Genomic DNA, 16,634 nt, shown 5'->3' with positions numbered 1-16,634 from the left:
GTATCCTCTCATTTTGTAGTTCTACTGAAACTACAAAATGTGTAGTGGATTTATTGGTGTGCTTATTTCTTCTTTTAGGATGATATTCCAGAGTTGCAGGAGTTCTTCCTTGTCAATATCACATCCGCTGTTCTCATCACAACGGTTGCCACTACTCCTCAACTCGGTATGCAGCATTCATATTTATAGTTTTAGTTGTTAATTAAGTTTCACATACTGAAGTCTGTGCCATTTACTCGTTATGCCAGTGTTTTAAATATTTTACTTCACAGATTCTGTCATTGAAATCTCTTTTCTTTTTGTAATCTTTCACTGTTTGCGCTGTTTGACGAGTAGAGGTTGTATATTGCACTTTGCCAGGTAAAATACGCAGATCTTCACGAGCTTTGCCTGAGATGTAGTTTGATGTACAGTATCGCTGTATGGTAGTTGCTGGTAAAATGCACCACCGAAGAGCTTGATAGTTTTTGCTACTGCTTTTGCATAATCCAAACCACAGTCCAATTTATGAATGAGTAACTTTAGAAAGTGATGAGCTGACAGAACACTACGGGTACTCAGAGGTTCCCAGAATACTATCAGCCTTTCTGCCTGGAGAAACACAGTAAACACAGGGCCACTCTTTTGGCAGCAATCATTATGTGGCTTGGATCATGAGATTGATGCTTTCCATGATTGAGGAAGCCTGGGGATTCGGTGGGAGCCGAGTAGTACTGTGTGGTGAGGAGAGGGAAAGCCAAACTAAACCCGTAACTGGCCTCCCAGTGTCTTGGCCACAGAGTCAATGGGAGAAGACTATTCAGAGGGTCATAAATCAGTCCGCCCAAAAGACTTGGCTGCTCAGCCTCCCTAGCCACTTACAGGAGACGCTTCTTAGCTGTAATCCTTCGCTCAAACGTACCATGACGGAAGTTAGATCTTCTACAGTTTCCCATTGCTCAACTTGCTCTCTGTGCTCACATTGTAGTTACTGCCCAAGGAAACTGCGTTTACTTACTGCAGTTCTTAAAAGCAATTGACAAGGTAAAGTCATGCAACCTTTCATCTTCGCTTGTGGTCCTTTCCCCAGACACTCAGGGTTTGGTGGCAGAAGTCAGCATTGCTGCTAATGATGGAATAAGAGGTGTAATTGAATGGACAAATACAATGTAAGAAATACACCCATGAGTAGCAAAATACTCGTGCTTATATGTAGAAAATGGTTTTCCCAACCAAACATATTCTCTTTTCCAGGTTTGAAGTAAATGAGACAATAGGAACCCTGACTCTAGTGGCTTACAGGAACAAGGGGACATATGGGAACGTCTCTCTCCTGTTCTTTGCTCAGAATTTGGAAGCTCAACAGGGACTGGATTACAACACAAGCGAAACGGTTTGCAGTTCCTTTTATCCAAATCTCACATACGAAATCATTGTTCTTGACATGTATTTCCGGTACAGTGAGAGATAAAATCTAAGGCAACTGAAAGATGAACTGAAACTGTATTTCGACTGATACCTAATTTATTTAGATAATATAAAAGGAAACCTTCCCTCTGTCCCACCCAGATGCTCCATTTTGTAGAGGGCGAAAAGCACAAGTTTGTTGAGGTGCAGATCGCTGACGACGTCATCCCAGAGGGTGCCGAGAGATTCCAGCTCATCCTGTCTGAGCCTTCCCCTGGGCTGGAGCTGGGTACAAACACCACAGGTAGGTAGAAAAACACTAGACCACGGTACAATTTGTAAATTATTGTGATTTTTTTGTTCAGTCAAATGTAATGTTTCTGTTGAACATTGTAGAAGTGTTTATCTTACAGATTGTTTAAGTTTAATAATAATTACCAACATGTTGATGAGTTCCTACGATTTGCTGAAGACAATACAAAAAAAGAAAACATTTTTATCCTGTCAACTATATAGTATTTGCTTGGATCTGGTCTATCTAATATTTCCAATGTATCGAGTACAACAGCATTCATAAGGCCACTAAGTGCATCATTGGTTATTTGCACAGCATTTTTCATAAAGCAATGATGCATTTTGCTGATTCTTATTGTGTGCTTGACTGTATCACTTTGTTCTGGGTCTTGTCAGTTGCAACAACATACAGCACTGAGAACAGCACTTAACTCTCAGAGGGCGAGATCGAGAAGAAATGGAAATTTCTCAATTATATGTCAAGAGCATGAAGTACAGATGGGGTCTGGCAAAAAACATTAAGCAAAGAATGATGCGGGGAAAAAGTAGTGAGGTCAGAATTGATAGTGAAGTGATTCTGACAACATGGGAAGTTGGAGTAATGACGGTAAAATACAGCAGAAATGTGGGAAATAAAGATTTGGAAATGATATAAACCTGACTGAATTGGTCTAATCTTCATTGTTGAACTTACATATCAATTTCATCTCATTGTGTTCTTACAGCAACTGTGACTATCCTGGCCAGTGACGATGGACATGGTGTCATTTCCTTTAACATTACCGAACATTTGTTATTGAAAGAGCCTACCTCCATGTCAGGGTTGAGTGAAAGCGTTGCCAACTTATTCGTGGTGAGGAACCCCGAGGAGGGCACATTTGGTACTGTATCCGTTCAGTTTACCATCATTGATGCCAACGGTAACCTCGCTGAGGGCGACTTAATGCCAGCCCAAGGGTTTGTGGTACTGGAAGACGGGGTCAGATTCAAGGTGAGGAAATAGAGTATTCAGTTCAACACTATTGTCAAAGGCTATCACTGTTTATGGCCTTGAACACTAATTTCAGCTTCTGATTTTGCTTTTTGAAAAAGTCCTTTTTGTCCCCTGTGTGTTGTCTCAGATGCTGGAGATCAGGGCAGTACTCGATGCTGAACCTGAAGCAAATGAAACCTTCACCGTGGTCCTATCAAACCCAACAGGAGGGGCACGACTCGGAGACCAACTCCAGACTATCATCACTGTCCTGGAGAACTTGGCACCTTCTGGCTTGTTCCGCATTGGACCTACCCTCAACAGGTATTTGTACAGTTCTATCGAAAGGACCTGAGACTTTCAGAGTAATAATTTATGGCTTTCAACTAATGTTGGCTGTAGAGTTTATATATTTACAAAAGAGTCAAAGCAAAACATGTTGATGTGGTGCTTTTTGTGCAGAACTAGCACAGACGTAGTTGCAGAAGAAGATGGCAGAACGGTCTTCCTCGCAGTGTCTCGCAGTAATGGTCTGGAGTCGGCTGTCAGTGTGGAGTGGGAGACGCAGTCTGGTACAGCTGTTGCTTCAGGTCAGACAAACAGTTGAAATTCAAATTGATCCTATTATTTGTTATATCATAATAAACAAAGTTGTGATTGTTCTTTTTTTCCCAAAACTTTTTTGACCTCCAGAGGGTCACCTCTCGGTTATGGGTGTCTACCAGAGCTTTGACAGCCCCACCTCCGCTTGGTGCTCGCTTCCCGAGACCCCTTCGATCTTGGTTATGAGGCTTGACAGGAAGCCCCCTGTTGGCTCCTCTTATACTTTAGCCACCCTGTACAGGTGGCAGGGTGTTTTTGTGGCAGTAGAGGTAGGGTAAAAAAAAGCATAGCCACAACAAACCTTGATCACATGTCCATTTGTATTCCAAAAAGTATATATTTTTCATTTTTGTCACAGTCTGTTAGGATTCAGGACCCGGGCTCATGTGTTGGCTTTGCAGTGAATGGCTCGACTTACATTGGCATCACCCACGGTGGTCCTCCGTATTTTCCTGCTGCCAACCTAAGTATCTTCAAATTGCAAAGAGATCTTAATATGACATTGGTAAGCATTTAAGAGTGCTTGTATCAGATTCTATATGTGTTTAATTTCACCCAATTTACTTGAGACAATCTGCTTTTTTAGGAACAAACTTTAGGTGTTGAAGCTCTGGATGTGAAACATTTCTCCTCTGAAGGCAGAGATTTTCTGATAGCATCAAGCCAGGTGACATTTTTTGTCCTATATTGAAATGTCTTCATGCTACAAACTCATTAAACTTTGACTCCTTTTATTACTGAACTTAATTAATTTTTTTTGATGCTGCAGATCTTTCTCTGGACCAATGGTTCCTTTACACTCCTCCAGACCCTCGACTTTGAGCAGGACATCCTAAGTGTAACTCCATTTCCCCGTGCAGAGGTTCTCCACCTGTTGGTTTGTTTAAACAGACAGACTGAGAGCTGCCTCCTACTTCAGTGGACCAATGGGAGATTTGAGACTTCACAGCCTCTACCACTCACCGGCCGAGCCAGTCAGGTGGACACAATCCACACAAGAACAGAGGACGATCTCCTACTGGTTGCTTTGGAAGGTGACGAGTCTTTGACGTTACAAGATATGTAGGAATACTTGACTTTGTTTAGCAAATTCAGAAAAGCGTTACAAATTTCAAATTGTAAGCCTGAATTCTCAAAAGACTGGTACAGAATAGAAGGGTAGTTAAACGCTCTATTTTGGAGAAAGGTTGTGTTTCGGCAATAATGAGGCGCCGTCTCCCGTGGCCTCACTCCCGGTGTACTTACTAGTGGATTGTGCGGTTGTTAGATGTTGGATTGGATAGTACAAACATATTGGTGATGCTTTAAAGGGCACACAAACTGTGTGTCGGTCGTAGACAAAACGGCCTTGTACTCTTATGTTAGCTGAACTGGCAAAACGTACAGTGTTGGGCAGATCATATATTTATACTACTCACTGTTTATTTTGATGAGACATAATCCTTCTGAGTCTGCAAAAGTGGTGAGTTTTTGGGGGTTCAGACCTGTTGTGGGTGTATGGGCAATGGCTCAGTGTGGAGCACAGCAGAGCCACAGAGGGACTCGGAGGTTGTAATTTGTCAGTCTTGGGTGTGTCAGTCAAGCGAGTGGTTGCTTTACATAAACATGCTATTCTAGCGTGAAAGAACTTAAGTCTCTGCATGGTTTTTGGTGTTCCGTTTTATACATTTTTTTTTTTCAGGTCCTACATCATCCTGTGAGGTGTTACAGTGGAGTTCAGGACAATCTTCTCCACAGCTTCATCAGTCCATTCCACACCCAGGCCTCACCTCCATTCACCCCTTCACTACTCCGTCTGGGATCAGTAAGCATACATGTCATAATCTTTCGTTTGTTGAGATGCAGTGGTGACCGTGAATATTTACACAGATGTTTCTTGTATTGGCCAGATTTGAAATCTTTTTGATCTTGGTATTGGCCTATTCGCTTAAAAACCACAATAGATAAAACCTTATAAAAGTACAAAGTTACTGGAATTTGTTTATATGTAAGCAGTAAGATATAACATACATGATGTAGCTTTTCAGGATGAAGGAAAACGTGATTTTTTTTTTTTATTACCATTCACCTCAGAGGATGTACCCCGTGACAGAAACACATGATACAACACAAGGCTATTTTACTGTGTAATGAAGGGCTAAGAATACAAACACGATGGATGGCAAAACAATAATACTTTCACTGAGAACAGAGGAAACAAGATAAATGCAGCACTTTACAGATTGTCTGTGTTTGGACTCAGTGAAAGGCATCAAAATGTTATTACTCAACTGGACTACAGCTGCACAGCCTGTCAGATGGAATATAAAAGCCAAAATGCCAGGGACTCCACAAGTGATTATGCATTTCACTTTGTGAAACACAGACTAAAGGTGGCCCATTGAAACAGTGTCTGGAACTGTTGCCTCACGGGAAGAAGGTCTCCTGAAGATTTGCAGAAAGTTTATAAACATTCAGTTTGGTCGATCGGGCGACAAATGATTATTTCAGTAATTAATTAATTGGTTAATTAAAAGTGATCTATTGTGTTTGAATTCGTCACCTTTTCACAGCATATGTCCTGTTGGCGGGGCGGAATAATTCATCACTCTACTCCTGGAGGTCTGACGTCAACCTGTTCACCATGATCTTTAGAGCCCCTCCAGCTATTAGCTTCCTGTCTCTCATGGTCCCGTCCCTCAACGTCACAAAGATCCTCTTGGTATCCGCGGAGGAGAATAGCTCCACCGTTTATGAACTGACGTCGGTCTCCAATCAGTCGGATTTCATTCCAAGGTACATAGATTGTGTCTTTAGGCAAAGGACAGACATGTACTGTATATAAATATCATAGTTTGTTTCTTCTCAACATAAAGACGGCACAAAGCATGTTAGATAATGAATGCTCTGTTTTCTCTACTTTGTGACCATCAGTTTTGGGGAGTTATACTTTGCACCAGGTGACAGCGAGCTGGAGATAGTGGTGAACATCTTAGATGATGACATCCCGGAGGTGGAGGAGTATTTCCAGGTCGGACTGAAGAACCCAAAGGGTGGAGCTGAGATTGGATTTGGCGGTCGGGTAACAATAACTGTCCCGACTAATGACGATGCCCATGGAGTCATTGGCTTCGCTCAGGTAAACAGTTAAACACCTTTTGCACCTTTTGTTAAAGCCATTGTGTTAAACAAGAAGTTATCTATGTATGAAATTATGATAAATACACATTTTTGACAAACACCAGCGAGACTGATCTATAAATATTTGTCTTCACCAACGTAGACGTTCGTGCAAGTTAGTTATTTGATCGGAATTGATATTCAAGACTTTAGAAAGTAGTGAAGAAAAAAAAAATTATGATATTTGGTAATGTAACTTCATGTGTGACTTTAATTGGACTTTGTAAAATGGGCCTGTCCAATTAATAATATTCAAATGAATGTTTGAGTTGCTGATGTGACACATTAGCTGTGCTGTCGGCACTTTGCTCACCAGCCTGATATCTGTTTCATTCAATACATCAATTACATCATTTAGTCAGAGGAAGATGCTCCATCAACTAAATTTTGTAAGACATATTTATTGAATAATATCAATGAGGAAAAAAACACAGGAATAGATCAAATAAATAACAAACATCTACATCGCAGCAGAATGGTGACCTGAAATTAGTTTGAGGTTTGTGATAAATCACAGGTATTGTGGTAACAGGTTCCTGTTAGTCACATTTATAGATTTAATACAACTAAACTAATACTCCTAAAACTTCACTGATTTTAACTGCATTAGTAATTTTATAATAGTAGTCAATTTCTTACCTGTTACTGGATAGACAAGATGGTATAATAGTAATGCTTTACTGTAGCATTTGAATCACAATACTGCTTGTTTCCTCTCTGTAGAATTCTCTGTCTATGGAGGTAGAGGAGTTGGAGCAAAATAATCAGATTTCTCTCAGTGTGGAGCGGAGACGAGGGAGTTTTGGCAGACTGACTGTTCACTGGGCTGCCAGTGGCAGTTTGGCAGACATTTACCCCACTTCAGGAGTGGTGGGTATTCCATGCCTTCCCATCATACTTACACGTCTCACCAAATGTCGAATTTGACAACAAAATGCACAGCAAAATAAAATAGACAGAATTATTATGTAAGATGTAATTTTCAATTGTTATTTCATGTCACAGGTAACGTTTTCCGAAGGCCAAACTCTGGCCATCATCTCATTGGCTGTAATAGCAGATGGTGTCCCAGAGCTGAGAGAGAGTGTCACAATTACCCTCATGGATGTCACCACAGTGGGGCTTCAAGACCTTCGACAGGCTGCAGTTATCGACAAGCAATGGGCACATGCTCTGCTCACCATTTTACCAAATGGTTCTCCCTATGGGGTGATTGGATGGCATCTGGACTCCCAGTTCACACTGACAGAGGAACCACAGAGTAAGAGCTTCTATGGAAAGACATGAAAATAACTGGTCCTTAGTCCATAAATGTGGGGTTTTTATATTATTTTTCACCTATTTAAACACATTCTTGGTTAGTGAATACCAATGTTGGGGGGGGAAAAAAGGACTTTACAGTAATCGCATTGTGACATTTACTGTAAGGCAGATTTGCTCTGATTCTCAGGATGTGAAGCAATACAGCATTTGTTCTAATAGTTATGTTGAAATCCAGCCATTTGTGGAAAGTCCAAATATGATAAAAAAAATAATCCACACAAATTGTCTTGCAAATATTCCCTAACAATGGTAAATCCTTTAATGACACGTCTTTTATTTTGTCTGCATTGTTTCAACTTTAAATCATGGAATCCCGTATTTCCAAACTTGCAGGGAGTCCAGTCAATGTGACTCTCTCCATAGTGAGAGAGCAGGGCTCCTCAGGTGAGGTGGCCATCCATTACCAGACCAGGCCAGCCCTGTATCAGCCCTCATCCAACCAAGCCACCCCGGGAAAGGACTACACTGAGAAAGACGATACCATCATCATGATAAATGGTGCAACTGTGGCTCTTGTCACCGTCACAATCCTACCGGTAAGGAGGGACTGTTGGATATTAAGGCCAATTATCAACTCTCACTGATTTAAGAATTTTTTTTGTTGTATTAGTTTAAATTCCTTTGTACTCGATAAAATTTGTCACATAAACCTGAAAATTATTTAGTTGCACAATGAATAGCACATTTGAATGTTGTTTTAGTGCACCCACACATGATTTTTGTCCCTCCTTAAGGATGATATCCCAGAGTTGGCAGAAAGCTTTTTGGTGAATATCACCGGAGTGGAGCTAGTCGGAGGGTCAGTTGGAGCCGGGCAGCCCACTGTGAAGAGGTCTGCAATGGAAGTAGTAGAGATCACCATCCAGGAGAACGACGACCCCCGGGGGATCCTGCAGCTCAATGTTTCTGAGGTGAGATCAGCACATTGAATTAATAAAGCTGTGTGGAAAAAGTCTGGTACCGAGAGAAATGTTGAAGCCCATTTTCTCATTAGATTGAAATAAAAAATTCTACGAATAAACGAGTGGTGATATATACGGTTAAATTCTTGATCTAAGTTATACATTTCTTCTGAATGTCTTGTGTTAGGATGTCCCTGGAGGTGTGATGGCCTTTGAGTTACCGTCACCAGACAACATCCTCCATCTGTCAGTGGTGCGACTCGCAGGCACAACTGGAAGGCTGGTCGTCTACTGGGAGGCTGAGCCAGTCACCGCTGAGCTGAATGACTTCAGCCCCACATCAGGAAACGTCACCTTTCAGGATGGTCAGGTAAACTGATTCGTTTTCCTGCAATCAGAGTTCTGAAAATCAGAACAAGCCACGATGTGAGACTATCTAAAAAGCACTGCTCAAAGTTAGGATGGCTTTAGCTTGTGCTTACTCAAACCTCATTTTTAGAAAGAAGCTATGATTTCCATCACAATCCTGGATGATGATCTTGTGGAGAGTGCTGAAACCTTCAGAGTGAATCTGCTGCGTGTGATTGGTGGTGCTCGACTCGGACAAGTGATCTTTGTGACCGTCACTATTCCATCCAATGATTCTCCACTTGGACGATTTGGATTTCAAGAGCTGGAGGTGAAAAGAAAAAAAAAACAATCATAGCCAACAAAGTTATTATTGACGTTGACTGTACAGTGAATAATATTCAGCGATGTAGTGGAGGGGTATAAAAGATGTTCCTGTTTTGGTTTCATGGAATTCAATTTGGCATCTCTATTAAATGAAATACTAACAGTATATTTTTGTTCATTTGCCTCCACAACTGTTCTGCTCTAGACAATTGTTTTAACTGGCAGAAATAATCACATTATTGAACTGGCTTTAAGGTTGCTGTCAGTGAACCAGAGTTTGAGGACGACCCTGCTGCCATGGCCACATTCGCTGTGCTGCGTAGTGCAGGAGGTGAGGGTGGAGTGACACTGACGTGGCAGCTGCAAGATGATGCTGGAGATGATCTCTCACCTGTCAGAGGAACTCTTAATTTCACTGAGGTAAAGTGGAGTTTGTTCTACCAGATAGTGAAATGTTTTTTTTTTTTTTTTTTTTAATCTTTAATTGGGATTATATGTTGCAAGTCTACCATGAAATATTTTCTAATTTTCAAACCTTACAGACTGAGTCTATGAAGTCCTTTGTGATTAGAGCCCTTGCTGACTCTGTACTGGAAGGGGATGAGCATTTCACTGTGCAGTTATTTCCTGCTGACAGTGGGGCCGTCATCGACCCTTTAAATGGTTCGTACAAAAACCCAATTAAACTGATTTAAAGTATCACTTTTCTATTTAGTTACAGATCTTCTGCATGTATCCTATAATGTGTGCAGGTATGGCCACCATCACCATCAGGGCGGATAAAGCTGCCCTGGGGATTGTTGGAATAGCAGAGTCCTCTAAAAACATCCTCATCGGAGAACCTCAGGGAGATTATAATGGGACCGCCACAGTCAGGTGAGATGAATATTGTGCTGTTTCACAAGCTTAGGAAGACAAACACAGTAACAGCTTTACATTTCAGTGCTTCTGTTAAAATCCTGTGTGTGTGTGTGTGTGTGTGTGTGTGTGTGTGTGTGTGTGTGTGTGTGTGTGTGTGTGTGTGTGTGTGTGTGTGTGTGTGTGTGTGTGTGTGTGTGTGTGTGTGTGTGTGTGTGTGTGTGTGTGTGTGTGTGTGTGTGCGTGTGTGTGTTCTTTCCCAAAGCCTTATACGAGGCCCCGGTGTGTTTGGAGAGGTTCAGGTCGACTGGAATATCTCTCCAGCTGTGATGTCTGAGTTTGAGGCCATCTCTGGCACTGTGACTCTGGGGGATGGACAGTCTGCTGCTACCTTTCCACTGAAGGTATTGTAAATGATAGAGCACAGAGTTCATCAGAAATGTATTTCATATAATTTGGGAATCTGTTTTTTTGCACGACTCTGTCATATTTATTATTATGATGTCAGGTACTGGATGATGAACTCCCAGAAGAGCGGCGCGAGTACCAGCTTACGCTGACCTCGGCTACCCCAGGACTGGAAATCAGTCCCATGGCAAAGCATGCCAGGATTATCATGGCTGCCAGTGACGACCCTTATGGCCTTTTCACTTTTGCCCAGCTCCAAATCAGGGCATCAGAGGAGGAGGGAATGGTGAGATCAGGGAAATGAGACTAATACATTTACCTTAACGATTGAAGCTGTGCTACTTTATAGAGAAGTTGAAAAACACTGCTTAATTGTCTCTCTTATCCTCAGGTGAATGCAACAGTTATTCGCTCTTTCGGCAGCGTAGCCAGTGTATGGGTGACCTATGAGACCTCGGGTGACACCGCGCTCAGCGGAATAGATTTTGCGCCAACATCAGGACGTTTACTCTTTAGCCCAGGCCAAACCTCCAAACAAGTCACCGTGCACATCCTGGATGATAATCTACCAGAGAGGCCTGAGATGTTTTTCCTCAATATGACTAAAGTGGAGCTTGTCAATGTTAGGTAAGGACAGAGCGATTCAGTACAGATAATTGATAATTTGGGATGTTTGTAATTAGGAGTGTGTCTTTCACAATAAAGTCTAAGCAGAGCCTTTATTTACCGTACAGTATGTAGTATGCATTGATTCTTTAGTCTGTATCTCCCTCTTCTGGACAGTGGTGTAGACTACACTTTGGGAGAGTTTGGTCTTCAACCGGACCAGCCTCCAGGGATGGGCAACATCTCCACTCTGACTGTGGTCATACTAAAAAACGACAACGTTGAGGGAATCCTGGAATTCAGCCAGAACTTCTTCAAGTTTACAGGTAAGAGTCCAAACCAAGAGCCAAAACAACTGACTGAATTTTGACTAAAATACCCAATTTTGATATTTTACAACAAAATACAAAGCGGTATTAGAAAAATTAATTCATAAATGTACTGTATAATCATCACTTTTCTGTTTCTCAGTTGAGGAGGATGTGGGCACTGTGTTGATCCCAGTGGTGAGGAAAGCGGGATCATATGGACTGGTCTCAGTTCAGTTTGTTTCAAGAGGCTTGAGCGCAACCCCTGATCTTGACTATATTCTCAACAATGGGTCATTGACATTTGTCGATGGTCAGAATACCAGCTACATCAATGTCACCATATTGGATGACCCGGACAGGTGAGAGAGAAAAACAATACTATATGAAACAAAGAATTTGAGACAATTATCTGTGAAGGCTTGATATATCTCAAATCTAAAGAAACTGTTATAATGATTTTTCCAGTGAGCCTGAAGAACTTTTTGAGATCTTGCTGGTTGGAGCTACAGGAGGAGCAGCTGTAGGATCACAACATGTAGCTCAGATCACCATTGCTAAGAGTGACTCTCCAAGTGGGCTGGTCCGTTTCCTCAACGAGTCACAAATCACTGTGGCCAACCCGAACTCCACTCTGAAGCTCAGTCTGGCTTTGGGGAGAGCAGGAGGTCTCGTAGGCAATGGAACGGTACGATGAAAGAAACTTATAGCACTGCATTTCTCTGTCGGATCTCAGGTTTACTGTATGGCATCGCATCAGTCGTGTGTTTTCTTTTACTTTTAATAGGTTGCTTGGGTCATTCGTGGGCCTAACAGCAGAGACGTCCTTCCTCCATCAAATACTGATATAAAGGGCCCTGTGAATGGATCATTCCTCTTCAGAGATGGAGAGGAAGATGTTCACATCATAGAGCTGCAGATTCTCCCCCACGGGGAGGTGGAAGTAGAGGAGGCATTTGTTATAGAGCTCAGCGTTTTGTCTGGAGAGATGGATATTGATCCTCAGGCTGGCTCTGTAACACTGAAGGTAATTTATTGCAATGTAATGAAATGTATATTTAACTATCACAAATCAGTTGAAGACAGTTTGATCCCCAAAAAATATTTTGACTACAGAAATGTCAATTTCAGTGATGTTTGTGGTTAGTGCTCTCTTCTCATAACGAGAATGTGCCCAGTTTGAGTCTGGGTAAAGAAGCCTTTTCTTGCAGTTTGCATGTTCTCCTTGTGTCTGCATGAGTTTTCTCAAGATACCTTTTTTAACAATTCAATTCAATTCAATTCAACTATATTTATATAGCACCAAATACAATATTTCCAGGTGCTTTTAACAGAGAAAAGAGAAAAACCCAATGACTCCACATAAGCAAGCAGATTTATTTGCGACTGTGGAAAGGAAAAACTCCCTCTAACAGGAAGAAACCTTTGCAGAAACCAGACTCAGAGGTGGCGGCTTTCTGCTGACCGGTTGGGGTGAGGGGATAGAGGAGAGGACAGGATAGGATAGACAGAGCTATAGATTTAGGGGGAGATACAAGATGGGATAGGACGTGGATTTATGGAAGGAATATCCATTATGTTGCAAGGGTTTCATTATCTGATGTGACATTGTTTTGTTTTGTTTTTCAGATAGAGAAGTTTGGTGACCCCAACGGAATTGTCCAGTTTACTGCGAATGCTCTACAAGAACACGTCTATAATGAATCTACAGAAGCACTCAACATTTCCCTGTTGATCACACGCAGAGAAGGTGTCATGGGAAATGTCACGGTAGGATTAAATCTAAAAAGTCATTGACTTTTTTAATCATATGAATGTTAGTGCTGGGAGTTGCTACAAATGACCTTTTGTTTCTTTGTTGTGAACACTGCCACGTATTCATCTCAGGTGCACTGGCAGATACAGAGTGACTCAGATGTGTCAGGTGACTTCCTAGCTTTGGCTGGCTCAGTGATCATTTTGGAAAGACAAAGAGAAGCAGAGATTGTCGTCAGCCTGATGCCTGACACAGTGCCAGAGCTGGAGGAGCTCTACATTGTCCAGCTCACTGCTGTGGAGGGTGGCGCAACTCTTGATGCCAACCCTAAACTGACCAGAACTTATATCAGGTTTGGCTTTATTTCACAGTCATTTTATAAACATCTTGTGGAAATGTTAAACATTTAATTATCTTTTTCTTTCACACTTAGGGTGCTTTCTAACGATGAACCACACGGTGTCTTTTCCCTGAACCCCGAGCAACAGTCTGTAGTTGTGGCGGGTTCGGGGTCAGAGGTCACCAGACTTCTGAATCTAAATGTGACGCGGCTTGCTGGACTGTTTGGAAACGCAAGTGTCGGCTACAGGATCATTGGAGGGATCGATGAAGTGATGGACATGCAGGAGATACTGGGAGGACAAGCTGAAGGAAGGATCATTTTGAGAGAGGGGCAGAAATATGGTGGCATCACTTTGCCCATCAGTGACCAGGTAAGGAAAACAAATGCTAACTGGAAGTGACACATCAGCAATATTTTAAAGTCTTTAGTTTAACAACATCAATTTAATAATTTTTCCTGTTTCTTACCACTTGTCATTTAGGTTTATTTGTCAGAAGGTTCGAGCTTCACAGCACAGCTCACTGACGTTAGACTAGTCAGCGCTGTTCTCGGTGCCCTGCCCCGTCTCCTTCAGGAAGACAGTGTTGCCACGGTAACCGTGCCTGAAGAAGCCGCCAGTTCAGAGGTGATTTGTTGATGCGTGTTTTATTTATACACATTTGCAAGAATGGTATAAATACATATTACCTCCATTACTAAATAGTACAGGTAAAAAAAAAATGTGTACATAATGCGTCTGTATTCAGTCACAGTTTAATATGTCACACAAATAGAAAGAAAATGTATTAACTCAGACAAACATTTCTTTGGCAAAACTTTAATATAATAAAGCACCTATATCACAGCTGTGAAATGTAAGTTACTGGTTATGTCTTGATATGTAACTGCAAGGTACACAATATTTATCTTTACTGCTAAAATTAACCCTCCTTTTTGACTGGTATTGTACAGGTTGGCTTTGCCTCTGTGGCTCTCCTGGTTTCAAATGTAGAAACAGGGAGGTGTGAAGCAGAGGTGACCCGAAAAGGGCTTTTTGGAGACATCACAGTGCAGTGGAAAGCTGGGTACCCTTCGGGACAGATTGTGCCTGGCTTTATAACCGGGGTTATCACTCCAAACACAGGTAAGACATTCGGGGAGGGACTGAGCACAACAATTCAATAACAGGCCACATGATTTATTCCTATTAGAATATAATACATTCATTCTGATGACTGTGCCTGTACTCCACACACTTGCAATGCAGTTATTCAGCTTTTTAAAGTAAACCGACTTAACAGGAGGCTGCCTTTATAACTGTTGGTAATGTGGTCTTCCTTCACATTCAGGCTCAATGACCCTTGCCCATGGGGAGAGGAGTAAAGCCATATCTCTTACAGCTGTGGCTGATACAGAAGAGCCAGCTGTGTATGCCATACACCTCACCGCTGCCACATCCAGCTCTGCTGCACCGGCTGCTATCAAGTTCAGGTTGATCTTTTATAGTTTTTGTAAACTGTGGTTGATTTGTGCATTCAAATGCAGCCTTCTTATTACTCCCTTGGTCTCACTTTCACTTCTGTCCACACAGATCAGGGTTTATTGTGGCTGAAGTGGAGCCCCTGGGGGTCTACCAGTTTGCCCCTCTTTCCCGCCAGCTTGTGATTGCAGAGGACATCCAGACTATAACACTTTACGTTCAGAGACTTTACGGTTCTCGTAGCAACACCACCCAGCTCACTTATAGGACAACAGCAGGCAGTGCAACAGCAGGGGAGGACTTTTTTGCTGTGCCAGATGGACGCTTGATCTTCGACTCACCTCGTCAAACTAAGTCTTCAATCCAGCTTTCAATAATTGACGACTCCCTCTCAGAGCCTGATGAGTACTTTCATGTAAACCTCACGGATGCTCAGGTCCTTAATCCAGACTCCACTTGGCTAGGTGTCTCTCCTCGCCTCAACACGCCACACAGTGTGGCCACTATTACCATTCTTGCCAGTGACGTGACTGGTGGCGTGCTCAGTATTGGACCCGGGCTGATCCAAGTATCAGAGGATGGAGAAACCCAGCAGGAGAGACGGGTGGTCCTGAGAGTGCGTAGGTCTGACGGTGATGCTGGGGCCGTGAGGGTTCGGGTGCAAGCCTATGGAGGTATGTGTGAGCTTTGTTGTGTGTCTCTTTTTATATTGAGTTCAATAGACTGAGGTCATCGAATTGGTGACACCTTTACAATTCTAACTTGTGTTGCTTTGTGGCTCCATCTAGATGGAAGTACAACACCTGTTCCCTTCTCTCTGGACCCTGCTGCAACTCTTGCAAAGGAGGAAGAGGACTTCCGTTTGCAGTCCACCACAGTATTCCTACAGGCCGGTCAGAGTGAGGCCGAGCTCATCCTGCTCATCCTGGACGACTCGGAACCTGAGGGGCAGGAGGTATTCTACGTCTTTCTCAGCGATCCAGAGGGAGGGGCGCAGATCACAGACAGTCCAGACCAGGGCTTTGGAGCATTTGTCAAGATCACAATTCTTGGTAATATAAATGTTTACCTTTTACTGTGTACATTTTGAAATCTCACTCTAGATAGGGTCTTACAATCTTGAAACACAAGTATTCATGCGAGTTAAGTCAATTAGACACCTTTGAAATTCTCACACTTTTATTTTGGACCAAGTAGTTGTTGTTGTTTCTGACCTCTTACATGTGGAAGAATGCCTTTCCAAACTGCTGATGCAGCTCCATCCATCCATCTATTTTCTCCCGCTTATCTGTTTCCTGGTCACGGGGGTGGCAGTCTGAGCACTGTCACCCAGATCTCATGCAGCTCTCCCACTATAAATGAAAATGCTGAGGTTATTTTTTAAATGGGCTTGTTTGCTATCTCAGGGATTGATAACAGTGTTGAGTTTTATTTCACTAATGCAATATATTTGCAATACTCTTTCACCAGTCTGCTGCGGATTTGACGGGATTCTTTTTACATAACTGTTGTTGTGTTTTCTTTTTACAATATATTGCACAGACTTCAACAGAACTATATAGTAAATTGTAATATAACTTT

The 16,634-nt window shown here is 42.2% G+C and overlaps 1 protein-coding gene across 1 annotated transcript in view; it reads left to right on the top strand.

Moving 5' to 3' along the window:
- adgrv1 (adhesion G protein-coupled receptor V1) overlaps window positions 1-16,634 on the top strand; it is a gene marked incomplete at its 5' end in the record, with an annotated part of 98,720 nt that overhangs the window by 26,633 nt on the left and 55,453 nt on the right. The window contains 38 exons of the mRNA XM_080468020.1: window positions 79-166; window positions 1,070-1,148; window positions 1,234-1,372; window positions 1,549-1,690; window positions 2,406-2,671; window positions 2,802-2,977; window positions 3,116-3,243; window positions 3,347-3,525; window positions 3,615-3,761; window positions 3,843-3,923; window positions 4,026-4,290; window positions 4,938-5,060; window positions 5,809-6,031; window positions 6,170-6,374; window positions 7,139-7,285; window positions 7,421-7,676; window positions 8,072-8,274; window positions 8,473-8,649; window positions 8,828-9,010; window positions 9,140-9,319; window positions 9,571-9,735; window positions 9,858-9,978; window positions 10,068-10,191; window positions 10,439-10,577; window positions 10,682-10,867; window positions 10,973-11,208; window positions 11,365-11,513; window positions 11,659-11,857; window positions 11,964-12,183; window positions 12,283-12,522; window positions 13,125-13,265; window positions 13,383-13,603; window positions 13,685-13,964; window positions 14,076-14,219; window positions 14,546-14,717; window positions 14,923-15,064; window positions 15,165-15,727; window positions 15,842-16,105. Coding sequence (XP_080324146.1) covers window positions 79-166; window positions 1,070-1,148; window positions 1,234-1,372; window positions 1,549-1,690; window positions 2,406-2,671; window positions 2,802-2,977; window positions 3,116-3,243; window positions 3,347-3,525; window positions 3,615-3,761; window positions 3,843-3,923; window positions 4,026-4,290; window positions 4,938-5,060; window positions 5,809-6,031; window positions 6,170-6,374; window positions 7,139-7,285; window positions 7,421-7,676; window positions 8,072-8,274; window positions 8,473-8,649; window positions 8,828-9,010; window positions 9,140-9,319; window positions 9,571-9,735; window positions 9,858-9,978; window positions 10,068-10,191; window positions 10,439-10,577; window positions 10,682-10,867; window positions 10,973-11,208; window positions 11,365-11,513; window positions 11,659-11,857; window positions 11,964-12,183; window positions 12,283-12,522; window positions 13,125-13,265; window positions 13,383-13,603; window positions 13,685-13,964; window positions 14,076-14,219; window positions 14,546-14,717; window positions 14,923-15,064; window positions 15,165-15,727; window positions 15,842-16,105 — 7,093 coding nt within the window. The remainder of the gene's footprint in view (window positions 1-78; window positions 167-1,069; window positions 1,149-1,233; window positions 1,373-1,548; window positions 1,691-2,405; window positions 2,672-2,801; window positions 2,978-3,115; window positions 3,244-3,346; window positions 3,526-3,614; window positions 3,762-3,842; window positions 3,924-4,025; window positions 4,291-4,937; window positions 5,061-5,808; window positions 6,032-6,169; window positions 6,375-7,138; window positions 7,286-7,420; window positions 7,677-8,071; window positions 8,275-8,472; window positions 8,650-8,827; window positions 9,011-9,139; window positions 9,320-9,570; window positions 9,736-9,857; window positions 9,979-10,067; window positions 10,192-10,438; window positions 10,578-10,681; window positions 10,868-10,972; window positions 11,209-11,364; window positions 11,514-11,658; window positions 11,858-11,963; window positions 12,184-12,282; window positions 12,523-13,124; window positions 13,266-13,382; window positions 13,604-13,684; window positions 13,965-14,075; window positions 14,220-14,545; window positions 14,718-14,922; window positions 15,065-15,164; window positions 15,728-15,841; window positions 16,106-16,634) is intronic.

This window comes from Lipophrys pholis (assembly GCF_963383615.2).
Source record: "Lipophrys pholis genome assembly, chromosome: 7".
In the NCBI taxonomy this organism is placed as follows: domain Eukaryota; kingdom Metazoa; phylum Chordata; class Actinopteri; order Blenniiformes; family Blenniidae; genus Lipophrys; species Lipophrys pholis.
The sequence above is the reverse complement of the archived record's forward strand: the minus strand, read 5'-3'. Positions and strand labels throughout refer to the sequence as shown.